The 12759-nt window shown below is 47.0% G+C and overlaps 3 protein-coding genes across 3 annotated transcripts; 1 reads left to right on the forward strand and 2 right to left on the reverse strand.

Annotated features, from left to right (window-relative positions):
• Positions 1 to 19: 19 nt before the first annotated feature.
• Positions 20 to 2001, reverse strand: N7529_001626 (MFS transporter; the record flags this gene model as incomplete). The annotated part of the gene is made up of 7 exons (XM_057237157.1): positions 20 to 61; positions 137 to 407; positions 468 to 765; positions 826 to 1157; positions 1217 to 1236; positions 1297 to 1563; positions 1627 to 2001. 7 exons carry the CDS (start codon positions 1999 to 2001, stop codon positions 20 to 22), a joined length of 1605 nt encoding a protein of 534 aa, XP_057101844.1.
• Positions 2002 to 6268: 4267 nt separating this feature from the next.
• On the reverse strand, positions 6269 to 9183 carry N7529_001627 (MCM DNA helicase complex subunit MCM6; the record flags this gene model as incomplete). Its single annotated transcript, XM_057237158.1, has 2 exons — positions 6269 to 6385; positions 6445 to 9183. The coding sequence occupies 2 exons, from the start codon at positions 9181 to 9183 to the stop codon at positions 6269 to 6271; spliced, it is 2856 nt and encodes a 951-aa protein (XP_057101845.1).
• Positions 9184 to 10501: 1318 nt separating this feature from the next.
• On the forward strand, positions 10502 to 12235 carry N7529_001628 (uncharacterized protein; the record flags this gene model as incomplete). Its single annotated transcript, XM_057237159.1, has 3 exons — positions 10502 to 10589; positions 10667 to 10962; positions 11081 to 12235. 3 exons carry the CDS (start codon positions 10502 to 10504, stop codon positions 12233 to 12235), a joined length of 1539 nt encoding a protein of 512 aa, XP_057101846.1.
• Positions 12236 to 12759: the final 524 nt, after the last annotated feature.

A 12759-nucleotide genomic window follows, 5' to 3' on the forward strand; every position in this document is an offset into this window, starting at 1 on the left:
TGGCCTTGCGGTGTGTTGGTTAGTCCGCATATGGGCTCCAAGAACGCAGTTTTCTGCCGTACTATATCATAATAATTAGCAAATAATTATACACCAAGTTTAACCCAACGGAAAGCAGTCCTAGCAGCATACTCACTCGTTGCAAAATGAAAGGTAAGGGCACCATGGCAACAGAAATGAAGCCCAGTATGCTCGAGGCCCATCCAATTCCAAGTGAATTTAACATGCGTGGTGCAGCCAGCGGCAGTGCTCCTCCAAACGAGCTTCGGAAGAAGGTGTTACCGGCAAATACGCTTGCCACATAGCGCGGATAGGATTCGCCTAGGTAATTGAGGATGGATTGAAAAGTGAGGTAGAAGCCCGGCGCAAAGAATGCTGTTCCAACGACCGGGACGATCCAGTGTACGCTGTATCCAGGAGGTGAGTATTCTCCTGCTAGAATCAATTGACTCAAGTGGCTAGCTTACCTTGCTCGGGATGTCCATGCAAAGATGAAAAGACAAATTGGAATACAAACAGCTCCTACTTGCCCTGGGACCAGGCGAGCCTCTGGCTCGACAACGACACTCACATTTGCCAATCGTGGCTGGTAGGAAAAGTATAACCATAGAACGTATGCAATGACCGAAACCGCTGCTCCAACGAGGATACCGAAGAAGGCAACTGAAGGGGAATCGTTGTTAGCACAGTCTTTTGTGCAAAAGTCAGCCGAGGGAAACTCACGACCTTGCTGGATTGCAGTGAAATGATAAATGCCGTCAAAGACTATATGATCACTCTGTCAGTATAACGTGGGCAAAATGCATCGAGGAGAGCTTATCCTACCGAATGGGAAGAACTCAAACCAAAGGTACAGGACACCGTAAACTAGCATCGTATGCATGTTAACAAATAGAATGACTGGGTCCAGGAAGGCAAGTTTAAGATCGTTGCCCATGTCCTTGACAATGCGCACAGCGAGATTTTCGCTTGGTGATTGGATTTCAGCTTCACTCTGGTAGGCAAGATTGCCCGTCTGCGCGCGAAGACGTTCTGCTCGCCGTAGAAGGATATTCGAGGATAATGTCTCAGGTAAAAAGAAGAAAATAGATACGGTCGTGAAAGCAGTGATGCCGGAAAGGAGCCAGAGCGTTGCTCTCCAGGAGTTCCAACGCTTTCTGTCCGATAATTGTTAGTGTCATGTAGTATTCAGCAATCAATAAGACCGATGACAAACATTACAAGGGTTCCAAAAATCTGTTTTTGTCAAGATTAGTAAGAAGCCACGAATGTCTAGATGGATGTGGACTGGCATACCGGTCCCACAATAGGCCCACAAACTCCACTGACTGCGTACAATGCAATTGCGTAGGGGACCTCAGTTGGCTTGTAAATTTCCATCAGCGAGGCGCCACCGACGCTAATAGGTGTGCTTCCGATGAAGCCACCCAAAAAGCGCAGTACTAAAACGGTTTGTAAATTTTTTGCCAGAGCCGTTCCGATGTTGAATAAGCAAAAAGCAAGGCAGCCAAGGACATATACCGGCGAACGCCCGAGTGTTGGCAGGCTCGACAGAGGAGAAAGCTGGCGAATATGCATGGTTAGTACGATACTTGTACTGATGGTCTTCTGGAAGCGCAGACATACAATTAGAGGACCGATTCCGTACGCAATAACAAAGAGCGATAGCCCCAATGTGCCCTCGGCAGTGGTAGCTCCAAATGTTTCCTCGATACCCTCGATACTCGGCGTAAAGATAGCCGATGCTGCATAGAAGCTGAAGTTCAAGAGCATTACATTGAGCCCAGCGACCGTCCTTGCCAGCGTGGGCCAGTTTCGAGGGATATCTGGATCATCAGGGCCAACGAAGCCTACTATGATCCGCCGCTGGGGGTCTGGGGTGGGGAGGTCTTCATCTTTGAGGGTTTTAGATCCATTGTAAGAGAAAAATCGGCCCTTCGACGTATAGTTGAGCATCCGACCGAATAGGCTGTCACGAAGCAAAATGTTCAGGCTTTCCATGATCTAAGTTTGATAGGGGCACTATACTCGCTCTTTCTGAGGGGGTCGATGGTATTAAATATATAGGAAAGTGCGTCGAAGCCGGTTACGACGTCGAGGAATTTGCTGCTTCGGGTAGCGGATTCGGGATACCGGAATTCCGCGCAGAGCGACGTGGTACGAAAGCACGCTGCTCAGAAACTGCCTGAGGCTAGGCTGCCAGACAAAGACTTGGGCAGCAAACGAATTTTCGATACAAAATGTATCAATAGTATAACACTGCGAATCGTATTACTATATGCTGAACAACTAAAGATATAGCCATAATAATTCCCCCGGACCTACACAATACTCTACGCATTATGTTTGATTTCGGAGTTCCGAGCTTGCACCCCGATGTTTGGTGGCGCTAGCATGACGTCTCTCCGAGGCGATCGGAGTTGATGACCAGATGGAATACTTTTCCGAGAACTGTATAAATATGCCTTCTTGAGTTTGCCATCCGCTCATCAGCTAAATAATATATTGACTGTGCGATACAGCGAGCCAAGGCCACGCTAACAACGCCCAGAAAGAACCCTCGTCCTTCATGCAAAAAGCCTGCAGCAGCTGTGCGAGGTCCAAAGTCTGGTGCAGTCTAGAAAATTCGGGATGTTCGCGGTGCAGATTGACAGACCGAAATTGCGTTTATGAGACGATGGCTTCAGCATTGGAGCAATAGGGTATATCCTCCTTCTCTAATTAAAATTATTTACAATAACGAGGGCAAATTTTATAATAGGCTTGAATGGGAGACCTACAGCCGAGAGTCTCTCTAATAGACTCTCTACGGAACCCAAATACAACTGTAACACCGCCTAGAGTGGCTCCAAACTCTTAAGCCAACCAGATCTCTATATTTCTTCTACCTGATTGATCTACAAATGATCGCTTATGCTATCCTTAATCAAGTTTATAACGCGGACGTCTATCGTGACGGATAGAAGGAAATCACTGTCCGAATGTCTAGACACGAAATAAAATATGATCTATGGCTACGCGACCTTAAAAGGCCATATAATTTTATAACCGTAAATGGCATATTTCGAGCGGAAGCGCTATCTTAGGACCAGTTGTCTCTTGCTTTAAACTACTTTAGCTCAAAAATCATCCTGCATAAGCCCTGCTAGGCTCCCTTAAGATTACGGGACGCTGAAAATCAACTTCCACCGTCCATTTATCGCTAAAAAGGGGCTTTGTCTTGTTTGCGCGCTGCTTTAGCGGTAATATCTATATTGCCCGAGAAGCCTAACATAGAGTGGCTATACAGAATGAGGCCGTGGTTAAACATTTTGGATTTTATAGTATAGGTAGTTGCTGTGCTTCTTGTTCATATTACTATGACAGGCTCCTGGGAAAGGACCACCGTTGGCCCTAATTGCCCAGAGAATAAGACGGGGGGATCTTTGGAGCCCATAATCACCGAAACCTTCGCCGGACTTAAAAAGGCCATGTGTTGGCTTGTGGCAAAGGCCAATAAGTATTGCAGCGATTAACGTGCCCTTAACATTTGCACAAAGGTCGTTTATCAGTTTAACCCAACTAATAGCTAGGGCCTTACTGATGGGCATTACCTTCCACGGCCAAACATCGAAGGCGGGGCTTCTGCTAGCTTACATTCTTTGTTTCTAATCTTAACAAAACAATGTTCAAGTACTGAATGGGGCTCTGATAGGGAGAAGTATAAGTCTGCAGGAGAGGAAACACCTTTATTGTCACTAGACCCGATGTTATTGGCTACCTCCTACCTTGATCTGAACATGATATGATTAAGACGCAAAGAATCTGAAGAGGTAGCCTCAAACACGAAAATACTATTAGGTTGCGGCTTCGACGTGAAAGAACTCTCCACATGTTGCGAAATAATTACGATTCATAAGTCTCAAAGATAATACTGAATACAGCATTTGAAACCCGTTTTGTCTCGCTCTGATAGACCCATGTCGAGGCAGTTTATGGTGCATCTACCTTTTTTTGTTATCATGTTTTGTCTCGAGTTTTTGGGATAAATCAGTCTCGTTTCGCCAATATACTACGAGCTCCACGACTGACTACATCATATGGCTAAGCGTAAGGAATGTTTTGCAGATCTGACTAAAGATATTGCAAGTGCTGTTGGTGGGAGTATCAAGAAATATATCAAGTACTATACTTTTATGGATGCCTCATCTATACTATACTGGACTAGTCTTGGATCCTTGCAAATACAGAGAACCGATCCTCGGTCAAAGTATGGTAAACATAAGCGGTGCTGGCTTTCACGCCTTTCACAGTGGTGTTTTGAGATGGGGAAAGGAAGAGTGGTTGCCGGACTGTTTAGGCACAAGTCCGCTACAAGTTGTCTTGCTTACAACGAAATTTCTGGAAGGAGAGATTTTAGGATATCTATAGAACAGATTATATATGGTGTTTATTATATAGTGCTGTCACAGACGACAAGTAAATTACTTAGGATCATGTGTTAAGTCGTATGCTTGATAAATACAAAGAAAGAGCTTCAATACCCCACGTTTTAATTTGATCGGTGATTTTTTGCTTCCTAGAGTGATTAAACGACCTTCCGCAATCCGTAAACTGTCAATCTATTTCTACATCAACATACAGCCCCCTTTTCCAGGTTTGTAGGGCTTTCAAAAAAAATGTTCAGCCATCCAGTGGGGCTACGCTCCTCTTCTGCTTGCTTTCGCTGTTCTTCTCTCAACGCCTGCTGTTCTTATGCATGTCTTCTCTCTTCCTCCGCCTGCGTCCGACGCCTTATTTCCCTTTCAAAAAGTTCCTTGTAATCTGGTAAGCTGCTTTGGTCCATGCCTTTCGCAACAGAAAATTTCGGGAATGTTGAAAATGGTTTTGGCTGCGCTCCATCGAGAAGAGTTTCCGAAGAGGTCCCGATATTGTTTCCTCGAAGATTCACGGTGGCTTTGATAGCGGTGTGCGGATAGCATGTGGCAGAATTGTCATTCGTTGCAACCCCGCTGCCGGAATGTCATCGATCCCAGTTCGAAACCCCGGTGCTTACTTTCTCTACCTTCACCTGTTCCAAAGTGGGACTTATTCTGAGGCGCAGAAAGAAAAAGATCAAATGGTCGGTTTTTTTCTATTAAAACAATCCAACCCAATTACAGAAAAAATGATAAAACATTGAATTTATAAATCGAACGTTTCAATTTCCAATTGTTTGTTAAAAACGTCCCGAGAAAAAATGTAGCCAAGACAAGACCAAAGAGTTGTGACTGCAACAACGCGCTATGAGAAAAAATCAATATGGGAGGGGAGGGACACGTCAGCGATTCAGGGGCGTGCAGGATATTCAGGTGCAGAATAGTGGCGTTCAGGGCATTCAGGTGAATGGGCTGAACGGGCTGAAGAATAGGGCGGCAAGAAAGGATTTCCCAACGAATCCAAAAAAACGGGTGAACAAAAACATACAACAGTGAGGATTCGCTGGTGGTCACCCACCCAACTACTAACTCACCGGCGTGTGGCTTAAGTACGGCTGAGCGGACGGGAAGCCCTGTTTTCCACACCCTATGGTCGTATGTGCTAGAATATTCGTTAAATACAATGATAGCCAATTTGGCAGTTATAAACGTGTGAATGGGGTTGATAATCTTGGACTTGGAACTCGTCGATGCATCGTATTTGTCAAAGGTGGTACTGTCCTGAATTATAGAAATATATATTGATTCTCTTGTCAGTGTCGAGATAGCAATACCTATAGTCCACGGAGTTTATAGGTGTTTATTGACCTACTCCTATAATCACTAGCAAAAAGTGCCGATTTTAGGCGATAGGAGTGGGTAACTACTTATTGACGGGGCGTGTATGTGTGTACATGACATAACGTTATATTTAGGAGTGTTTCAAGACTACTTTGATGTGATTCATGTGACGAGTTTATGAGTTAACTATCTTTTAGCCGTTCTGTAAGGAACAGGGCTGCGAAAAAGAGACTAGGCATCAACCGGAACTCATATCAAGACGCTTGGAAGAACAATTGGAAAGGAAAAAGAAGACACTACAAACGCAGCTAGCAAAGACCCATAAGCCAACTATGAATTGACCAACAAATTGAATATAATAGTCAGTAAATATCATTCAAGTCCTATCAAACAAAGACACAACTAAACGGATATCATCACTCATAACCCCTTGCTCCATGTATGTAAACCATTGAAAATGCCCAAGGTAGTCCAGCCCGAAAGACAGACGAAAGAGAAAAAACAACAATGACCGACTCGAACCAACCACATCACATGTCATCGATGTTGCAGTTGGGATGCAAAACGTAAAGAATCTTGTTATCTTGCTGGACCTCTCCGGAGCCTTCTGTGAGACCGCTTCCGGAAATACGGAGAACAATGTTGTCCTGTGGATTTTTGTTAGTAATAATGTAAAGAAATATGCTCGTACTTAGAGGTAACATACCTTGGTCATGGTTTTCAGCACCATCTTTGCAAGCTTACGCTCACGAACGTAATCATCTTCGTTGTCAAGCTCGCCTTCGATCTGCTCCAGATACCAGAGGATAAGATCTTCCTGCTCGACACCCTCGGCTGAGGTCTTTTCATCCTCAATCAAGCGCCTGACAAGGTGGTTCAGGACGCTGTGGTATTTGTCGTATGTGACCTTAATCTTATTGCCTTCACGCTTTCTGCCAGCGGGCGCAGGATCTTCAGCGTCACCCATCCGGTCGTCTCCCTCAGCATCGTCGTTAGCCATAGCCTGGTCCTCTTCGGTTTCAGGAACAGGACCCTCCTCGTCAATCTCAACATCGTCCTTCTCCACAGTCACGATACTCTGGCGGAGAAGATTGAATGCCTCGATGACAAATTTGGGAATAACTTCCTCAACACAGTTCGCCTTGGCTACGGCCTCGGACAGACGAATCAACGACTCCAGCTGACGGACGGTGATACGATATGAAGAACGGCCAATACCGCCCTGGGCATCGTTAGAACGCAGCTCCTTATACTTCTCGACCAGAAGAGTTTTGGCCTCCTCGGTGAAAACGGGGCGGAAGGTGCGAGCGAACCGAATGTAGCGCTGCAGCTGTTCCGTTGTGAGCTCTGGCTTAACGGCCTCATCGCGGTTCATGTGCACGTTGACAATGTGCTCTGCCAAACTGCGGTCGACAGACTCCTTGGGGTCATCGCGAATGACGAAAAAGACATCGAAACGACTCATGATGGGAGCGCTGAAGTTGAGGTTATTGCGGAGTGTTTGCTTCGGGTCGTAGCGGCCATTCACAGGGTTTGCGGCTGCAAGAATGGATGCACGGGCATTCAGGGTGGTGTGAATACCAGCCTTGGCAATGGAAATCGTCTGCTGTTCCATAGCTTCGTGAATGGCGACTTGATCGGCGATGTCCATCTTGTCAAACTCGTCGATGGCACAGATACCACCACCATTTGCAAGCATGAGAGCACCGGCTTCAATGGTGAACTCGCCTGTCTCGGGGTCCTTCACCACCGACGCGGTCAAACCAGCTGCGGAGGAAGCTTTTCCACTGGTGTAGACTGCACGAGGGTGCAGAGAGCAAATGTACTTCAAGAACTGACTCTTACTGGTTGAGGGGTCACCAACAATACAGATGTTGATATCACCACGCAACTTCAGGCTCTCTGCCGAGGTGGACTTGCCAACACCACCAATCAACTGCAGCAAGAGACCCTTCTTGATCTGTTCATGGCCATAGATCATGGGTGCGATGGAATCGACAAGCCGGGAATAGATGTAATCAGAGTGCACTAATTGCTTCAGGTCCTGAACCTCAGCTGGGGTGAGACTCTGGAGGAACGCCTCCTGAGCCGAGTCATCGCCACTATCCTCCTCCTGGTTCTGGTTCAAAGATGCCAGGATGTTATTCGACTGGCCGCTAAGCTGTTGTTCGGGCTTCTGGCCAGGGGTCGTTGTGTCTGGGGTTACCATGCAAGAGAGGAACGCTAATCGATAGGCCAAATCGCGCACACCCAAAGACTTCAAGCCAGTGACTCCAGCAGAGCCGACCTCGGTGCCTCGGAAGGAGTTGTTGTCGCGGACAGCTTCGGGGCGCACACCGGGAAGACCCAGTTGACTGACATCAGGAACGACAATCAAGGTACCAGTGAACACGCAACGCTCACCGGCCTTGGCGCGGTCAACCATCTCACCGCGCAGGATCACATCCATTGTGCGGGGCATGCTACCAGTTGGGATCTCGTGCGATGATTCTTGAAGTTTGATCTTTTGCCAATCGATGAATGTACTCTTGCCGATATCAAGACGCCACCCGACACGGTTGCCGCAGTTTTTGTTGGGGCACTCCGCGGGCTCTGTGTATTTGAACGTCTGCTCGACATTCGGGACCACAGTCTTGCAGCCCTCGCAGATGAAGGTTCCGAGCGACAATTCTGGGCGAACTTCGGAAGTTCTTGTCACGGTTCCGGAGACAGACAGCAATTTTCCGATCTGGTTGGTCCGAAGTTGTCGAAGTCTGGAAACCAAAGGAAGGTTATAGAATGCAAGCGCAAATAGCTTGTCTGTTTGCTGGTGACGGGTCTTTTCGCGGATATGGCGGTCCAGATCGGGGTTGTCGGTAGCGCTACCATATGCTGAAGCAGTGGAGGTAGCTGCTTCCGATGTGTTGGATGTCAATCTGTGGGAGACGAAATATTCCGGTTCGTACTTGGCGATAAGGTTGTGCAGCGCGGTGGTAAGGAAGGGGAGGAATCGGTAGTATTGAGTGGCAACAGCGTCTGCGAGAATAGGATTTCTCCAGGCTGCAAGGTGTGTAAAATCAACGTAAAGAGTCGACAACTCAAATTTTTTCATTCCCTTGATCTGAGCGATATAATACCTATCACTAAGAACCTCTCCGGAAGAAATGGGTGCAGAAGACGATGGTTCATCCATGTATTCCTCAAGCATGTCTTCAAATGCGCTCCGGACTTGCTCTCCTGCATCATCGACCACTTGCGGGGGGCCAGGGGTATACGGGTTTCGCAGACGGCTAATTGTCGAGCTTCCTCCCGTTACCATTTGGTCATCAGCGTAGGCATTCATATCACTCATGGGCCCATTGCTCTCAGAACGTCGAGAACTAGGGAGCTGATCGGATCGCAGGTTCTCATGAGCGGGCCCTGAGCCCAATTCGGACTGAATCACGGCATCAAAAAGGGAAGACATTGCAGAGTTTGAACGGCCTTAAGGTGGCCAATTAACTGGGGTTTCAAGCTCTCAAGAGAAAAAAAGGAATGTGGAGAGTAATATGATGCAGAGTACTCCGTACCCAAGTGGGATTGCTATCTTAGTTTTTCGTGGGTCTTTCAGGTCTCCTTGGGCAACGCGACGCGAACGCGTTCTTCGGTGAAGATATAATCCGATTCCGAGTACTGGGACGCGTTAAGTGGTTTATTATGTAATGTATTATGTCATCGTATGTTTGTAAGCCGGGGAGCATGACACGCTAGTCCAATCTAGGTAATTGGTCGAGTTCTGAGGCTCCACCACGTTTGACCAATCAAGGTGCAAGTAAACACTTCGATTCCGACTTAAACGCAATTTGTGAATAGGTAAAACCTTCAACTTTAGCGTATTGTTGTTCAACACAGCCCCTCACTTTGGGATATTTACATATTTGTTTCAAAGGTAGGGAATGTCCTATTCTAAAGAGACGAAAACATATGAATTTGACCTGTTTACTCTTTTTCTTTTTTAAAAAAGAAGAAAGTTACTTTGCGAGAGTCTGGGCTAATATGATATATAGGTTTTTCGACGCTATCACTATTTGTCTTTCGGTGAGTGAAATGGAGAGAGAGTCTGCGTGGCATATGTTTTGAGGCCCAACCCAAAATGATATAGTGATGCCTATATATGTACATGCAACGTGCGTACATATGTATATGTTACATACGTGCATAATGTACCCAAATTACGATTATGATGCATTTAACTGGATCGCTCATACTGGAGTCAGTGAGCTTTTAGGTTATAGATTTTCCATGTAAAGGCCTTCTATGGATATATCCCTGTGAAATGGGTTGGAGAGATCAGAAATAATGAATTTAAGCAGTAGTATACTATTTACCTAGTTGGGCATACTGCATGGCAAAAACGGGAAGTCTGTCCCCTCTTACACCCTAAAAAAAACATCTAAGAACACATACACTACGATATCGTCCAATAATTGTATTCAAAGTCATTAATTACCGAAATTATCGAGTGGATTCATTAGATCAGGGTTACAAGCCTGATACTTGGCGCTTATATAATGGAATGGTCCTCCCCGGGCTGCCCGGATTCCTCTTGAAACTCCCATTATTTCCTCTCGGGGACTTATATCCTCGCAATGCATCTGCATCTATAATTAATCGATTTGTTGTCCTCTGTGCTGACCTATCACATCACTTCCTTGCGATGGTTTTATTCAAATCCAGAGTCCTTGGCTGGAGGAATCTCGGTGATCGGGGGCTCTGACTCTGATTGCTACATCTATCTGCTCGACATGTCTGAGAACGAACGTCAGCTAGTATCTTCACTGACCAAGCCATGCGCTGTCCCTCTGACGGGCTCGTCACATGCGGATACTTCGGGTACGCTCCCACAATCTTTGTCAAGCTAACATCTGCACCTTTCATGTACAAAGCAGCTAAACTCTGCCATCATTTAGTACCTGTTGATGATGGCCCTCAACCTTCTAAACCCGCAAAGCCCGCAAAGCGGCGCCGCGCCGCCGAATCAAAGAATAAAGCGCCGAAGAATCAACACTTCTATTTTGTTGATCAGAACTCCTCTTCCAAGGAAAAGCGAGCCCATGTGATGCGCCATCATGTACAAGAGAAAATGAAACAGCGTAAAATGACGCGCGGGCGTGTTTCCGCTGCGCCTGGGGTGGGAATTGCCCAGGATATTCAACCGGGTCCATCTTTGGTAGCCACGCAACCCGCCTCCAATATGGAGACTTCGGTATGGGAATCACTCCTTCTAGTAATGGACCTCGGCCCACAGTCACGATTGAGGCTGCCCCGTAGAGTTCACTACTGGAATTCTGAATTTTGAATGCTGATTATGACATGGACTGCAGCTCCAAATCAGGTTCTCAAATATGAAGCCACAGCCTCACCCTTCGCTATCGCAACATATTGGCTCGCCAATCACAATACTCGATGCATCTAGGAAAGATCCGTTCTATAGTTTGCCAATTGACTACGACACTCGGGACGTCGAATTGGCCGACCACTGGAGGAACAAATTGACCTACTGGTCCGGACAGAACTTCCACGTTAAAAATCAAATCTTCCGCACGGCCATGAGCCACCCTCTCGCATTCAAGGCAGTGGTTTTATCCTACTGTGCGCGATGGGAAGCACATCTACACGACATGTCCGACACTTACGAGATTCAACGCCATGTCGTGAGAGCGGCGCAACTCATCGAAGAGGCCACCGCCGGCATCGCGCTAGTCAAGCCGGACGACCTCATAATGGCACTAGGCGGATTGGCCCTGCAGGAAGAACGATTCGGAAACAAACACCAGGCCCATGTCTATGTTGACCAGGCCGTCCAATTCATGCGCCCGCGAACAGGATTCAATCGATCGGTCGAAACATTCATCCACTACGTCCGATACCTCATGGTGCCCCAAGTCCGATCCTTTTCCCGAGCTGAACAACAATGGCTCCTCACCTTCCTCCGCGGCGCCAGAGACCTCATGCGCCAACACAGCGACCCAAACTACCTCCTCAAGGCACCCCACCGTCGCAAAGCCTTCGCCATGGAATGTCCCCTCTTCTCCCTCCTGTCCAGCGGTCCCCGACCCTCCCAAGTCCCACAAGAGTCGCGCGTCTACGTCGTGGGCCACTCGCAGACCCAAGAGCTCAGCCGAACTGCCTCCCTCATCTATATCACCACGGTACTATGGGATCACCAAAGATCGCCCAGTCAAACCGACCGATACCTTCAGCATCTCTGCGCTATGGTGAAACTGCATCATCTTGATCGGGACCCAGCTTGCGAAACTCTACTGTGGTTGTTATTGGAGGAAGATCATGATTTTGATTTACAAGATCCTCGGCGGGGATGGTCCACGGGAGATTTGCTTAAAGCGCATCAACAGCTCCGACCAGACCTTCAATTTAATTTTAACGAGATTCTTATGAGTTTTCTGGCATTTCAAACGCCTATTCGTGGGATTGAGGCTTTTGAAGAGGAGCTTTTGCATGGTTCGCCTTGTCCATAGTGAGATATATGAAATATTTCAAACAATATATATATGCATTCACGATATCATCATCCGGTCAATATATATCAAGAGAACTACTCAAACTACATACGCTATGCAATCCAACCTTGGAATGTATATATCCAGATATGTCTTAGCTCACGTCTTGGCAGGACCTAAGTACCAGGAATGTAATCGTCATTGAATCTTCCAGTGGAGACAAACCCAGGTTCCAACGAATTGAACAAAATTGATGTCAGGTGGAAAAACCCAAATCAATGATTCGTACGTTTGCGGTCAATTCACAGCCCTAACCACAGTGGATGGACCGAGGGCGGATTACCGACCACATGTAACTCCGAAGTACCTGCCCACCGAAATCGACACACGACCTACACACCAGGTACCCACGCCCACCGGAACCACAATAAGATCGCCGATCGCCATAAAGCGCCTGACTACGTGTAGCTCGGAATTCGTCCAGGGTTACGATCCTGCATCTTTCTTTGATTGGATCGATCAATCACTATCTGTGGCTCTTT

This window comes from Penicillium soppii (genome assembly GCF_028829465.1).
Source record: "Penicillium soppii strain IBT 18220 chromosome Unknown utg000002l, whole genome shotgun sequence".
NCBI classification, from domain to species: Eukaryota; Fungi; Ascomycota; class Eurotiomycetes; order Eurotiales; family Aspergillaceae; genus Penicillium; species Penicillium soppii.